At 42.4% G+C, this 16,488-nt stretch overlaps 1 protein-coding gene across 3 annotated transcripts in view; it reads right to left on the reverse strand.

The window, feature by feature from the left end:
* Window positions 1-1,646: 1,646 nt before the first annotated feature.
* Window positions 1,647-16,488, reverse strand: part of Peli2 (pellino E3 ubiquitin protein ligase family member 2) — a 171,746-nt gene continuing 156,904 nt past the window's right edge. For 2 of the 3 annotated variants that reach the window (XM_029566675.1, XM_008839530.2), the window contains 3 exons: window positions 10,183-10,380; window positions 8,183-8,371; window positions 3,135-3,947 (listed from right to left, as the gene is read on the reverse strand). In XM_029566675.1, coding sequence (XP_029422535.1) covers window positions 3,381-3,947; window positions 8,183-8,371; window positions 10,183-10,380 — 954 coding nt within the window. In that variant the 3' untranslated portion in view covers window positions 3,135-3,380. Of the gene's footprint in view, window positions 3,948-8,182; window positions 8,372-10,182; window positions 10,381-16,488 lie in introns of all 3 variants that reach the window. The other variant, XM_029566676.1, reaches the window with a different exon arrangement.

Consider the following 16,488-nt stretch of genomic DNA (forward strand, 5'->3'; position numbering starts at 1 on the left):
GAAATTACAGAACTGTAGTACACTTACATTAAGTAGAAAACTCATTCCTTAAACACCCCAAAGTGCCCAAATAACAACACTGAGTCCCTAAATAACAGAGGTTGGTAAGGAAAAATAAAAGGCATTGGTGCTTTATGAAGAAGAGTTATCAACTTTCCTAATACAGTATATGCAATAACTTAAAATGATTTCCCTTCTGGTACTGAAAAACAAATTCTTCTACAATCACGTTTATGCCAGTCCTGGCATATTTCTGCATCCAGGTTCATTAGTCTCCTTAATGGAGCCCATCATATATTCCAATGGCTTTCTCCTTTCTCTAAACCCTAACCCTGAAAGTCTATAACCAGTTACATCACGTGGCTTCCCTGAGGCACAAAGGTACCAAACCCTATAATTAACTATTGAGGAATGAAAAATAAGCTATTTATATTAAAAGGTTTTAATTCTTTTGGGCCACAGACGTGTGTGTGTGTGTGTGTGCGTGTGAGGGGGGACGACCCAGAAAGCTGAATACTTACTCTGCAGTGTGAACTGTAGCCCTTTTTGCAAAAAGCTGAACTACATAAGGGAAACGTTGAGAGTTGCAGCATGCATGACCCAGCAGCACCGATTATCAAGAAAAATTCCACTAGAAAAATACTCAGAGCTGTATCCCATTCACTCTGAATTTTATTATTTTTTTGTAGTAAACTGACATAACCGAAAAAAAGTATCATCTACGGAAGTACATCACTAGGGCTTTACTTCTGGAAACCTACTTGAAAAAAGGCAATTGGTCAGGCTGAGATCAGGACAAGCGGTTAGTGATTTTCTTATATATACATGGGGGGGGGGGTTGGAATATGTCCTTTAATGTGATGGCAAACAAAACATAAAAACTGAAGTGACCTTGGAGAAGTTTCCTTTTCTCAACTATATCAGATGAGCTAGTTCTTTATACTCATAAACTAACTCACTTTCAGACCTGAAAAAAAAAAAAAAAAAAAAAAAAAATAGAAAATAATCTTATTAGAAGTCACCCAGGTCAGCATGGCTTCCTTTGCAAATGTGACACTTTTGCCATGCCTCAGGCAGGATGGAAGGGGAACCTTACCTGGAAACCAAAGGAAAAGATACAGGGTGGTGCTACTGTCCTTTGAAGAGCCTCCAGTTTATTGCCTGAGCTTCAACTTGCACTTAAGCTGAGTTTATTACAAGTCAGGAACTTTGAAGGTTGGAAGAAGTTCACCTTATTTGGGGTCATATGTCACATGTAGAAATATCAGACTTCTGTATAATCTTTCATATGGAAAATCCTGATATCAAAGCAGAACTTCCTACAAAAAAATAAGCTTTTTTTTTGATAGGTGAAGTCCAACCTTTCCAGGTCTAAGGTAAAAGCTTTTACCATATAAGGCAACCCTAGATATCAAGATTCCTCAAACCATCCATCTACATGTAAGAGGGAACAAGCACTTTCTTTATCCTTCTATGAAGCCTAAAGAAGACTTATTCTATCTGTGAAAGCTGGTACCCGAACTGTGGCTACATCAGATGACATCCAATATATTTATTCTAGCTAAATTCCTTCCTTCCTTCCTTCCCTTCCTTCCCTCCTTCCCTTCCTTCCTTCCTTCCTTCCTTCCTTCCTTCCTGCCTCCCTCCCTCCCTCCCTCCCTCCCTCTGTAGGTAATCTACACAGAAGAGGAAGTTATCAGTAAGAAGACTGTTGCTAGATTTTTACATCATAAATATTACCAAAATAAAACAAAAATACCTCATCCTACACAATGGCCTCCATTGAAAAATAAAGCTAATTTAAAACTGACAGGCTAAATTTAGGCTATTAAGTCAATTAAGCAGCAGCATCAAGAGTAATATATCTTATTGTTTTTAAGGAAAAAGTATTCAAACAGGTTAGATTTACTTAAAACAATTCAAGTATGGATATAGTATATTAGAATCACAAATTACATATATTTACAAAGGTTAAAACAGGCAGCTCAAATCTGCGATGGTTCATTTAGGCAGATGTTCATTTAACCAGATACTTGTTCCATGTGAAGGGATGGACTAGCGTAGACTGCCAGCTGCTCTACACTCTGGGAGCCACAACACCCCTGGTACCAAGCACTGAGAACGAGCATCCAGGAATTGTTAATCAGAACCAAATGAAACTAACAGAGAGGGATGGTATAACTCATATGAAATTCTGATTTAATTATTCCTTAGTAAAACCTCATTGTTCTCTCAAAACCTGGAATTTCAAATGATCTCTGCAAATGTACCACTTGGTGTGTGTATATCTAATGATCGCATTTAAATTTAGTTTGATTTGCAAACATCTTCAAAACTTACGGGGTTCTTTAGTCTACGAGGGAAGGTGACATGGTGCAAAGTGAGAGAACAAAAACGGCTATTTCATTGTGATTTTGTGCACAGATAATTTTGGCTTTCCTAAAGGAGGGAGAGAGGAGGAGGTGGGAGGGGGAGGGGGAGGAAGAAGAACCTCATGAAGCCCCGACAAGTGGTTCTAAAACAGTAAAAGCATATTTTAAATCACTCTTAGGTCTTAAATTCAATATGCAGATAAAATTGGTATCACAGTATCTACGATGTGCCTGCTGCTGTAACAGCTACCCTCAATTCATGAATTGACAAGCTGTTAGATTTGAACCCATCGAGTAGCTCTAGCTGTGGAAGATGAGGATCAGGGACAACCAAAGTTAAAGACTAAAACGTCATGAAATTTCCTTGTTTAAAATGCCAAGTCTCTGATGAACGAGCATGTAAGTAAACTCCACTGAAGTTAAAAATAACATAACGACTCTCCTCTCCCCAAAGTAAAAAATAAACCACAAAAAAGCCAGAGATTTCAAAACAAGCCTCTGTGCCTACAGTCTGTCCACAGTCACATCTGGCAGAGCTGCCCCTTTGATACCGGCCACTATCAAGTATTTCCAGCCACTGCACATCTTTCAGGCGATGCCTTATACCACACAGTACCGAAGGCTGTGCATTAAGAGCCACCTGTTGAATTAATTTCTTCTACATTTGTAAAACAGAATGTAAAGCCTTGTCCAAGTTTACAAAAGAAAAAGATCTGGTTAAAACCCAAGATTAAAAATAAAAGCATGGCAGTTGAAATCCAATTATTACACAAGTATTAAGGTTTAATCAAGCAGACTTCAATGATGATGCCGCTGTTCTGAGCATGCAATAGACAAGTGGTATCTGTTAACTCTTGCCCTGTCTCATCACCAGGTCCCTTCTTCTTTTCCCAGCCCAGGCCACCCTCCCCTTAACAAACAGCATTACAAAAAGGTAGAGAATCTAGAGTTAGTGGCAAAATCTTCACAGTAACTTGTTAATAATGTTGTAGATGGCTGTCTAGGGCATCAGTCCACTGGACCTTGGAAAATCAATTTGATGCAGTTTTGTTCTCCAACCAGCTGGGTGGCACAGAATGGGCAGGCGGCGTGAAATGCGTGAGTTCCATGTGGCAGGGGAATCTGAGACCAGTACTTTGCAGACTTCTCTGAGCACACATGTCCACAGGGGGTGAAAGCATGAGTTGGTGGTCCTGCATCAACATAAAATCCTGCCTCGCAGCCCAACCAGAGAGGGACGTAGGGGCCCACAGTCCTGCACATGGGACATTCCCTCTCATTGGCCTCTGTGTCACTCCGATGGCCCCAGTTATGGTAGCCGTGCACGTGCCCGCAACTCAGATATGCCCAGGGCTGCTTCTCTTCCACCACCTCCTTCCTGTTGATGCTGGGGAAGGCCAGAGTATTGAGGCCCACAGGACACTGGGGGCGAGCAGCATTGATCTCCTGCCGAAGGGCTTCGATGTGTTTCTGAGTTGGAGTGTGAAAAAGGCCATCTGCGGTTCTCCAGAGAAGAGTGGCCCCGCACAGGTCAATGAGGGAGCCATCCTGCAGGACGTTGGTCTCACTTTCTACCTACAACAGGTTTGACAGACATGCCTTTAAAAGCAAATTCCTGAATATCATGGGGCAAAAGCACCCAACATTCTTTCCTCAGACTAAGCACAGTCAGAAGATATTGCAAGTAACTTACCCCACTAGAACAGGACATAGGACCTATAGTCTAGCCTCCCTGAGCCTCAGTTTTGTGTGAACACTATATGTAATACATGTCCAGGTTCAGTGCTCTTAGTACAATATGCTGAGCTTTGTAAGTTTAGTTACTTTCAAGAGCCTCACAGAGCTTACATCTTTATTGTCTTTTTGAGACAGGGTCTCCCCCTTTTGCTGGCCTCGAACTATGTAGGCCAGGCTGGTTGGCCTCAATCTCACGGAGATCTGCTTGTCTCTGCCTCCTAAGTGCTGGGGTTAAAGGTATGCACTACCACATTCGGTTGTGCATTTTTATTTTTAACTTAACATCAGTAATACATAGTTACTCACTGATCTTACAATAGGTAAGGGCTGTCCCGTCAGTGAAGACTCAATGAGACAGGGCCAGCAAAGAAGACCCTGATGGGGCTGCCTCACAATCACAGCATCCAATACACTGCGGCTGACCCTGAGCTGCACATACACTTTCATCTTCTTTATCCTTTTCCTAAGGTCAGAGGCAGAAGCTTTTGTGATAAGCCTTCATTTTCATAGGGTGTCTCTGCTACGCACCAAGTGCTCGCACAGATGAGTAACAGCTGACTAACCAGCAGGATCAGGCTTGGTAAGCAGGAATCAGACCACCGCCTCCTTGTGCCTAAACCCTGAGGGAAGAAGCAAAATCTAAAAAAAGACCTGCTCTTCAAGAGTGGGAGGCAGGCACGCCTGGAGCCAGGGGAGGGTCAATGAAGTGCCATGGAGGCCACAGGACCACAGTGGCTTAGAGTGTAGACTCTGGGGCCTTCTGACTCAGTTCCTTATCGGCTGTGTGACCTTGGGCAGGTTACTGGAATACACTGTCCTACACTTTCCCCTTCTTTAAAATTTAGAGAACCTGACTGTGAAGGTTAAATAGGTTAATACGAATGCAGTTGTTGGTATAGGGTCTTACATGTAAATACTGTACATGTTTATTACTGTTACTTTGATGAAGGCAGGTCAGAAATGAGGTTTTTAAAAAAACTTTTCTTGAACAGAGTTTTGAAAAAGACTTCAGGAATCAGGATGTAGTGTTGTAAGGCCCGCATACCAGGGAGCCATGACAGTGCCAAGCACTGAGGGAATAGGAGGGAGGGAACATGGTGCATGGAAGCTGAACAGGCTACAGAGCTCTGGGTGATGCTGCACCCAGGCAACAGGCCCAGGGTGGAGGTTGGCTGGCCTCACTTATCCAGACAGGCTGAGTGGCGAGGTCTAGGCAGCCATAGAGAACTGATTTGCCTTTCACATCTAGCTGTCTAGAGGAAAGACTGGAGGGGTGTAGAAACATTTGGGAGTAGCTTCTCTCTCTAGACAAGAAAGGTGGGTGCACCTCAACAAAGAGTATCTGTGGCAAGAGACAAAGAATTAGACTCAATAGTCCTGGGTTCGATTTGAGGAAGAAAGATGTTCACAATTTTACATAGATCTGACATGTTATTTCCAGGTACTAACTTCAAATTAGTTTACAGGAGCTGGTGAAAGGGCTCAGTTGATAAAGTGCTTGGCTTGTAAGCACAATGACCTGAGTTCACTTCCCAGAAACCATGTGAAAAAGTCAGGTGTGGTGGTGTGCATTTGTATCCCAGAGGCAGAGACAAGCAGTTCTCTGGAGCTCACTGGTCAATCATCCTAGCCTACTTGGCAAGACTCTGTCTCACAGAGGGTAGACCAGTATCTGAGGTTGTCCTGTGGTCTCTGCATATACTCACACAAGTCTGTACACTTAATATGGCCCATCAATACAAGCCATTTTTGGAGCTGTTTTCTTTTGAGCAGCATTGGCAAAATTCTGTGACACATAGTGCTGCCTAGCTGGAAAACAGCAACAAGAAAGTACAAGAAACTCACCTGGTGAGGGGTCCCTAGACAATCTTGCCATGGATCTCAAGGTATGCGTGTGTGTGTGTGTGTGTGTGTGTGTGTGTGTGTGTGTGTATGTGTGTGTGTGTGCTCCGATAGTGTAGGAATTGAAGTCAGGGCCTTGCACATGCTAGGTAAGAGCTCTGAGCTATCTTCCTAGCCCTTGGTTTTTTGAGACAGGGTTTCACTACATAGCCTAGGATGATCCTGAACTCACAATATGTTTGCCTCCACCTTCCAAGTTCTAAGTAGAGGCATAGGCCTCTAATTCACAGTGCCTGGCTCAATGTATGCTTTCCATTCACCCAGGGAGGCAAATGTTCTGGTATGAGCCAGCTCAGGTGAGCACCAAGCATGATACCACATCTGAGACTCTAAATCCGAGACCCAAGTCTGAATCTCATCTGCTAACACCTCCTAACAGACACAGGACAATAGTTTTCTTTCCTGGGCTACCTCTCCTCATAGATAAGGTGGGGATGATCTGCTTTCTTTAGAGAGCTGTAGTGCAGAGCGAATGAGCTAAAGGGCTGGTGAGAACTGTTAGTACAGTGTCTATGCCCACTTTGCCTTCTTACTTTTACAGTAGTAATGATTAATCACCACGTCAGCCGAGCTAGGTCGGTCTGTGTAACTACTGGATCATCAAAAACAGAACACCTTCTGAAAAAACTGTTTCCTGTTACCTTCCTATTTATAATTTCTTGAAATGTTTAAATAAAACTTCCTAAGTTTGCTTGGCCTTTCTTAGAAAGTGCTTTTTTAATATTTTATTTATTATTTTTACTTCATGTGTATGAGTGTATTGCCTGCATGTATGTGAGTGGACCCGTCTCATGCAATGCTGCGGAGGTCAGAAGAGGGCTTCGGATTTCCCTGGAACTGGAATTAAGGACTGTTCATAGCCGCCATGTGGGTGCTGGGAATCGAACCCGGATCCTCTGCAAGAGCAGTCAGTGCCCTTAACCGCTGAGCCATCTCTCCAGACCCCAGAAAGTGCTTCTTATACATATTCAGCTGTGATACTCTGAGACTAGGCTTTGCTCTTAGAGGCAGAAGCTGGGCCTGAACCTGAACTGTGACATGAAACAGAACAAAAACAACTCCTTATTAATAGGCCTCCAATGCAGGGCGGTACATGGGGGAGACAGGCCGTTTTCTTTCTCCATCCCAGGAATGTGGTTGCTGTTTCTATCTCTGGTCTGCAGATCACTCTCCATCCTTCTGTGTTTTCTCTATAGCCATTTCGAAGAACTCCTTTTCCAGAATCTAGAAAAGGCATCTGTCCCCGTTCTAGCTTCTACATGCGGAAGTTGAAGAGCCTTTCTGGGCTGTGTCACAAGGCTACAGCAAGATCAGAAACCTGAAGCTCCTACTTAAAACCAATTCCTATAGAAAGGGATACAAAACCGTTTTAAAGCATGGCATTTCATTGTGGCACTTACAGGAAAATATTAGCATGCTAAGTCAATGTGATATATGAGTGATTTCAAGTAAAATGTTTTATCTCTAATTTCTAACAATGAAATTAAGGAGGATATGTTAACTTAATTATTTCTTAGTTTTAGAAAATCTAGATGATTTGCTAATTAAAAACTTTCACTCAGGGCTGGAGAGATGGCTCAGCAGTTAAGGGCACTGACCATTCTTGCAGAGGACCCGGGTTCGATTCCCAACACCCACATAGTGGCTATGACCCATCCTTAACTCCAGTTCTAGGGGAATCTGAAGCCCGCTTCTGACCTTCGTGGCATTGCACGACACGGGTGCGCTCACATACATGCAGGCAATATACACTCATACACATAAAATAAAAATAATAAAAAATATTAAAAAATAAATAAATAATAAATAAAAATTTCACTCACTGGTCTTACACTGCTCAGGGTTTTTCTAAAATAATAAAGTATTGGACTAAAAGTAATTTATTCTCCACAAGGTGGACGTCAGTAGAATTCTGCAGTGATGGGTATAATAAATGACAGTGCTCTTCAGATGGTTAAGGAACAAAAGACAACATTTCCGTATGGGAAGGGCTAGGCTCAAGGAAGGACAGTCAGGCCCCCTGGCTTTCAGGAGCTTATGGAGTTCCCATGCTCCTGGGTCAGGAAATGCCACAGACCACCCTGCACAGAGGTTCTGAGCCTCATCAGCAAGAAAACGGGCAGCGGTTGTGGAGCCTGGCAGTTTGGTACAGTTTGCAGATGTGCACTCACCAGCTTTCCCCTCTGCTGGGCCGACCTGGTCTCTCGCAAGGTATATACGTCGCCACAGACAGAGATCTCGCGCCAGACCCCGGGCTGGGACTCCTCAGTGAAGCCCCCACGGGGATGCATCACCAGGACACCATTGGTGGTGAGCCCGTCCATGTGGCCATCTGGGTTTTTCCATTTTGCTGCCTTTTCCTGGAGAACACAACACAGACCAGAAAGACCGACGTTCAAAATGGAGAACTCTGGAGTCTCTTTAAAATACAAGGAATGAATGGAGAAGAAAGGGATTTCATTTTCTATTTAAAGCTGATAACCACAGAAGAAAATATTCAATTATTATGACAGTATGAAAGATGTTTAAAATACCAAAGGATTCACCACTGGCCACACATTATAGTCACCTCAGGAGTTTGGACACACCCTGGTACCTGGGCTCCTCTCTCAGACCTCTCCCCCCTGTGCAAACTCAGGAATCTAAGCCATTTACTTCCTTTCTTCAGTTCTACTTCTTCCCTGCTCTTATCATGTTACCTAAAAATGTTTTATATCAACTCATTACCTGGATACAGAAGATTAAAAATAATAATTTTAAAAGTACGTTTTACTAAAGGTACAAAATTTAAAAAAATTAAGCCAACAAGTTGTTTGTTTTGTTCCTATACAAACCAGTATTTCTAACCTCATAGGGGAGGCAGTGATGGGACAGGCATTCTTGATTGCTGCAGCACCACAAAACCCCTGTACTTTTCTAGTGACAGAGTCTAAGTACTCTCCACATGGCAGGGGTGGGGAGGGATGCAAGTCCTGCTTAGTATAAACCATCGGGATAGTTCCAGTCCTTCCTAATGTTTGACGAAGGGGAGGAGATGTATCTGTTGTCAGGTGGCTTTGCCCTAAGAAGTGACACAGGCCAGGAGAGCATTGCCACCTCCTGTCTCTCTCTCTCAGGAAGCTGCTGTCCCCCAGGAGTCTGCTGTTCTAGGAGCAACAGTGGGTAGCACAGGAAGCACCAGGTCTCAGGACATCACAGGACCATGGAGTCAGCCAGAGCTGAGGCTGGCCTTCCTTGGTGCTTGCTGTCACATGGGCAATACATTTTTATTGTCATTTAGGCCACAATGAGCAGATTTTTGTGTCTGTAGAAATGTCTTTATTCAAAAGGCAACTGCAGAGACTGGAGAGATGGCTCAGTGGTTAACAGCACTCACTGGCTGATCTTGCAGAGGACCTGGGTTCAGTTCCCAGCACCCATATGGCAGTTAACAACTGTCCTCACTCCAGTTCCAGGGATCCAGTGCCCTCTTCTGACCTCCACGAACAATGCACATCACAGGTGCACTTATACACATTCAGGCAATACACTCATATACGTAAAATGAAAAAAATATTAAAATATTTTTAAAAACCCAACCCAAATATTTTTAAGGTGGATATTCATGAAAACTTTGGGGGTTTGGTTATTAGGACACCCTATGAGGGCAGGGCTTTCTGTTCTATGATGCAACATTCAGCATGGGAGGCAGCGAACATGCAATGAGATGCTTTTGAAGAACAATCACTAACATTTTCCTTTTTCATTATGGATCTAAACTTGACCAGTTATTTTTCCCTCCAAAATAAACCTCTTAAACTTACTCTAAATATATAACAAGTAATGCCACTATTCATACTTTAAAAATCAACTACTGTGTACATTATGATTGCTATGGGAACAGGACAGTGCTCTACAGCATTTTTTTTCAGATGGGAATTTCTGTATGTAGCCCAGGCTAGCCTTGAACCCACAATCCTTCTGCTTCTACCTCCTGGGTGCTGGGATTACAGGCATGTGTGAGCAGGCCGAGCATCATCTTCAGATTTTTAGTATTATCGTTTCAGTGTCTTCCTGAAAACTAAAACTATAGTCATAACACAAAATAACCCGTGCCCCCAAATTGAATAGCCTATATATCATAGTAATGGGTGTTGGTTTTTGAAACCAGGAATTTATTCATAGTACTTACTCCAAGAAAGATGTTTTTGGAAGAGTCGAATCCGGCTGCAAATATCCGTGCTGTGTAGGGCTCGTTCCTGTCACACACAATCCTGCAGGCAAACCTGGAGATGGTGCTCTGTGTGATCTGCGCTTCCTCATTGTTCTGACAGCCTGAAATGGTGTCTGTAACGACGAAGTCGATAGGACTTTCCGTTGATCTGCCCACCTAAATAAATCAAACATACTCATGATGTGTTGAAAATATCAGGCTGCCACGTTGTATTCACATGTAACAGGAGTCCAGAGTTCCTCTACCCTTCATCATCTCCACTCCATTAAGTGTGCTTTTTCCTTCTCGTCTAAAGGAGAAAGTATGGTAACCAACCATCTGATCTTTTAAAAATTCATTTTATTTTATTGTGGTATCAACACTTAGTATGAGGTGCACACGCATGTAGAGGCCAGAGGATAAACTTAAGTATCATCCTCAACAATGCTATCCATCTCCTTTGAGACAGAATCTTTCACTGGCACTCACCACTTAGACTAGACTGGCTGGCCAGTGAGCAGCAGGAATCCTCCCACCTCTCTCTGGAGCGCTGGGATTACAAGTACACACCACTACACCACACTGGGCAGTTTTTTTGGGGGGTCGGGGGATCAAACTCGGGTCCTTGTGATTGAAAGGCAAGCACCTTACCAACTGAGCTATCTCCCCAGCCCAAGATCAACCTTACCACACATCTGAATTCACAGTTGTTGACTATGGTACAATGCTATATAGCAGATTCCTAGATCTTACTCATCTTGTTTTACTGCAACTTGACACCTGTTTGTTAGTCCATCAGATTTTAAATATTAAGAGAAAGCTCAAGTTTCTATTTTCTAGGAAAGACACTAGATCTTATTTCTTGGATCCAGGTGGAAATACTTTTACAGTAATATTTTAATGTTACTTTCACTATTCTTTGTTCTCTATTTCTGGAGGAAGCAAAGCTTTAAAGAAACAAAGAACTCTTGTCTCCCACTTGCTTGCTGGGCTCCTGAGAATGGTTTTCCTAAGTCAGTCCAGCGGGGACTCACGGCACTGTGCAGGCACAGCCCTCACCCTAGAAAGAGGGAAAAATGCCAACTGTCATTGCTCAGGATATATGAGGAGGGCAGGACAGGCTTACACAAGTCAGTCCAAAGCCTGGGAAGTGAGCAAAGGAAAGATCTGAAAAGCCACTTTTAGCATTTCACATCTGCATTAGAAAGAAACTTCTCTTGAGGAAGTCTAAAAGTTGCTAATAATAAATATTATAGTGGCTGACTTTTCTTGGTAAGATTTAAAAGCTATAGGAGGGATATATTTCATTAAGAAGATCTTAAGAGTTTTAACAGAGCTTTTCTTATTCAATAAATTCAAATAAAACAGGCACTGCTTTCTCCTGTGAACTAGAAGACACATTTGTTTATGAATAAGAAAATGCTCAAGACAGGACATTAAACATTTATGTACTGATGCTGTATGAGTCTGCCTGGAAGCCACTGACAAATGCAACCTTCAATCAAAACCATTTACATGTAAACAAAGAATTCCTCACTAAATATGGTATCAGTGCCTTCGCCTGACAACAGTGACTGATTTTGAAACTGCCAATGAGAGGAACATAGGAGCCCTGATGTGTTCACATGTAAGGCCACTGAAAATAACTTTCTAAGGTGTTCTTATTCCAATCATCCTGTCTGAAAAATAAGCAATGTCAAATACATTTTTTACCCAAATGAATAAAGTAAAAAGAAGATACCCTGAGTCACTTAGTTCTGCTTGCTTCTCAGAACAATGTCATTAAACTTCTCATACATGTTCTTTACGCACAGACTATCCTATAAAGCAAACACACAACAGACATCTATTTTGTCTTGTTGTTTTTTTTTAATGACCCTCAATTTCTTGTCCTAATGAAATGTGCCTAGAATAAACCAAACCACTGGTTTCCTTGAAACTCATCAACTTGAACAAATATGTATTGCTTAGCTATATGCATTTCAGGCTTAGAAAACATACAACTTGTTTTAAAATGCAACATAAAATTCAAATTAGAGATATTATAAAATCATATATAATTCATCTTTCTAAAGTTGTATAATCTCTCTGCGAATTCATTTAAAAGATGAGTGTGTAACTTGGCTCTACTGATTCACAAAGTTCTGAGGTTTTTTTAAAACTTGAAACTATTAATACATTTAAATTAAGTTTTATATATACACAGTTCAAAATCAAAATGTACAAAAGCATGGACTGAAAGCAGGTTTCCTTTCCTTTTTTAATATAGTATTACTTACTTATTATTTGAGAAATTTATACATGTATACAAGGTATTCTGATCATATCTATGCCCTGGCTCTCCTCTCCAACTCCTTCTGAACTCCACCCACCCTTCATCACCCTCCTAACTTCTTGTCCCCCCACATTTTTTCTTAAAGTAACTAGCTAAGTCCCATTAATGCCGCCTGTATATACATCGTTGAATTAGTACGTGTGCATTGGTTGCCCTACCAGGCGCCACAGTCTTAAAGAAACTGACTCTCCTTCTCCCAGCAACCACTATCGTCTTAGTTCCTCAGCTTAGGGTGGGACCTCGTGAGCTCCTCTCCCGTCCAAGCTGGAATGCGTCTTGTGCTGGCAACCTGAGGGTTTTTTTTAAACTTTTGTTAAAAAATAGAAAAGTAAAAAATGCTGCAAAATATTTAATAGATACGGAACTGCATAAAGGAGAAAACAAGGCTTCTTCAAACTTAGCAACACAGCATCCTGAACGTCTATTCCAAAGAAGACTGGGAGGGGGATAAACGTGAAAAGTCCTGTATTTCCCCAGGCACCTCAGAAAACCTGAATGTAGTCTCTGTCCTAAGTCCATCAGTCTGGTAAAAGAAAGTCAAGACTTCATGCTCCATCTTAAGTTCAAAGATAACACTACCATCTTTTAAAAATGCCATATACTAACTACTCTTCCTTGCCAGCTAGGCAAGCGCTCTGTCCCGAGGCCCACTTCCCAGCCTGCTCCTTCATGCCTACAGCAATGATTTCCCTCTAGGAGGGCCACATTCTGACTTCACTTTAATTTATTAAATTCATGTCTTCATGAGTTAACTGAAATTGGACTCCAAGACATGAAATTTTATTCTAACTGGAACATCCTGCTAGGACCAATTATTTTAAGTCATGCTCTTATCTGACTGGCCATATATGATTTACTATCAATTCACCTCCATTTACATCTAACCTCTGGAGTGCTAGTAGCACCTCCTACATTAGGACACAAGCCTCATACTGCTTTGGCGAGGAAAGGAATCTCAGTCACTTTCCTACAGAAAACCCACTTGGTGTGGGAAACCTGCAAACCATCCTTTCTTCTGACTTTTGGATCAGCTCCACATTATCTTAAAAGCAGCCAGGTAGACAAGCCAAGATGCTTCTAAATTTCATTTGACAGTTAAGTGGTATGGAAGCCAAGCTGCTTTTGAATTCATCTGATATTCATCGAGTGCTGGCATTCACACAGTAGCTGGAGTGAGAACTTGACTCCATTTGACATGTTTTAAATTTCATATATAAGGAATGCACATTACACCACAGGTAAGACGGCACTGAAATGCTCCAAGGGCCTCCCTTGTCTCTCCTCTAGACTCTCTCATGATAAGAAAGAACCACTGCGGGTTTATCCGGGAGCCATCTCTCTGCAGATGCTTCGCATCTTAACAGTGTCCCTTCTTGTGGATCTGCTTGATTGTCCCCACCTTCCCTGAATTGTCATGTGTTCCTTCTTTCTGATTCCTGCACTCTCAAACACATTCTGGAGCTTCTCAAATGTGGTTAAAAGCACTGATATGTTTTGGTCTGTGTTAAAAATTCTAGCCTGTCACTGATAACCTTTAAAAAAAAAAAAACAGTAAAACGAGTATTAGAAAAATGGTCCTTGGCTTAGATTATCTCAGCCTTGCCCAACTGCTCTAAAGTCTCAGCGGCCACTCTCAGAACCTTCTTTGGCCACAAGCACCCTACTGCTTGCCAGCATTGTAGACATGGCCCTGCCCCTCACCAACTCCTGCTTTAGAAAGCTTTCCTCTGCCTACCAGCAGCAACCAGCTACAGACCAAGACTAACATTCACTCACCAGCGACACTCATTTCCTTACCCATTTCTTCAGCGTCCCTCCTCAGCCCACACCATCTGGGCTTCCTGCTCTTCCCCTCTGCTGAAACCACTCCTGTTAAGGCTCCTGGAGTCATTATACAGCTAACCTCAGGCCAGAAATCAGAGCACATCAGCCCCTGGTATTCATGGAAACGCTTGCAGTCCTGTCCCCTTCTCCTTTCTCAGGGAATCCCATCAAATCTTCTCTCACTAGCCAAAAGCCCTAATCATTTTCTAAGCTGCAAGCTAGCACACCCAGCCTCCTCTCTGTCTATTAAGCATCTCCTCCATCCGATAAGCATCTCTGGTGTGGTCCCCTTCTGCCCCTGTGTGTACCTGACTACGACTGCCACCTGATTTCCTCAAACTAAAAATCAAGCGTAAGAACTGTCCTTGAGCCTCTGTTTTCCTTCATGTCCACCTTGCTCCGCAGTACAGTCCTGACACTGAAGCTCCCAAGTACGCCTTCAGCCCTTCCTCTTCTCCCTTCCCACATTCAGTTATCATCATCGCTTAATGGAGTCTATTTCCTTTGTCTCCTAGAGCCTTCTCTGAAAGCAATAACGTCCTACAAAAATGTGTTTTCGATGGTATCCTTCCTCTGCTTAAAATCCTCTAACAGTTATCCAAAATCCTAAGGATAAAACCCAAACCCCTGCCATGGCGCACTTCCCTGTTATGTGCCTCTGCTCCTGCCATGGGGCCTTTGTACTCACTGTCTTCTGCCTGGAATGCCTGCTGATCTGTGGTCCATCTGCCCCCTTTGTCTCACTGTTGGCAGTGCTGGAGATAGAAAGGGACTTGTGCATGCTGGACAAGCTGAGCTACGGCCCCAGCCTTCGACCTCCCAGCCAGGGGAGCCCTGGCTCTGTTCCCAGTAACTAGAGCAGTATATGACACAGGTGACCATTCATAAAGACGATGAATGGAAGATTTTGCAGATATTAACATTTTTCTCTAACAAAATGCTATGCAAATGCTGCAGTGCTTTTCACCAGTGACAGGTTTTGACACATAAACTTGTCTTATAAGAGTTGTTTAAGGTGATCTGACACTAATCCTTCCACATGTCCAGTAAGTGAGTGGAATCAGATTACTTTGGGAGAAATGATGTGTCATGTTTTCATAAGGAACATGTAAAATCTTGTTTGGTTTATCTCTTTCCTTAAAAAGGCTGGGTTGGTACTATGTTGAGAACAAAAAATTCAGCAGACCTAAACTTTACTTCCATCACTGCCTTTTCTTTTTTTAAAATATATTTTTAGTGAATTTTTGTGTATTTCATATACAACATCTTAATCACCTTTATACCTCCTTCCCCATCAGTACCCTTCTGTTATTTATGTTAAGGCCTATCAAGTCAAGTTAGTGTCCCCTGACGTCACTCAGTACAATGGACTAGGGTCTAATCAGCCTATCTAGAGTCATGCTCCCTTAAAGACGATTGGCTCTTTCTCACCCAGTAGCAATCAGCTGCCCGAGAGTTCTTTAGCTAAGACTGGGACCTGCTGCCCATTTTCACAGTTCCGTGCTAGTTTTTGTCTGCTTGAGTTTGCATAAGTCTTGTGCACGCTGTCTCCATTGCTGTTAAGTCCCTATGAGCAAGGTCCCAGGAGCCTGTAAGACTCTATTTCCATATGGTCATGCATCTCCTCCCCTGGCTCTTACAATCTTTCTTTCCCTCTCTTATGCAATGGTCCCTGAGCCCTGGGTTCATTGTCCTCTATTGCATAAGGGAGCTTCATTGATGAGAGTTGAGAGATGCATTAGTATTTTCTCTACCTTTTGTTCTAATGTTTCATGAGTCTCAGGTGCAGAGGTGCAATTGTAGATGTGTCACTTAGGGCTAGGCATTTCACATTTAACCTCTGTGTGTGACCAGTTGTGGAATTCTGTAATAGTCTCTGTCTGTTGCAAAAGAAGCTTCTTTGATGAATGGTGACTGTCATACTTGTGTGTAAATATAAAGATTCATATATTGCACGCACATAGGAAGAAATTACATTTGTCTAGGAATATGACAGTCTTGGAGTTTTCTCTAAGATCTATGACCTCTACAGCTGTGTTTACAGTACCACACATGAGTTTCCTCCCATTGAGTGGGCTTTAGGGCCAATTAAGTAGCTGTTGATTACCCCCAAGATAAAAGTGCCA

This window comes from Nannospalax galili, unplaced genomic scaffold (genome assembly GCF_000622305.1).
Source record: "Nannospalax galili isolate Female #2095 unplaced genomic scaffold, S.galili_v1.0 scaffold336, whole genome shotgun sequence".
In the NCBI taxonomy this organism is placed as follows: domain Eukaryota; kingdom Metazoa; phylum Chordata; class Mammalia; order Rodentia; family Spalacidae; genus Nannospalax; species Nannospalax galili.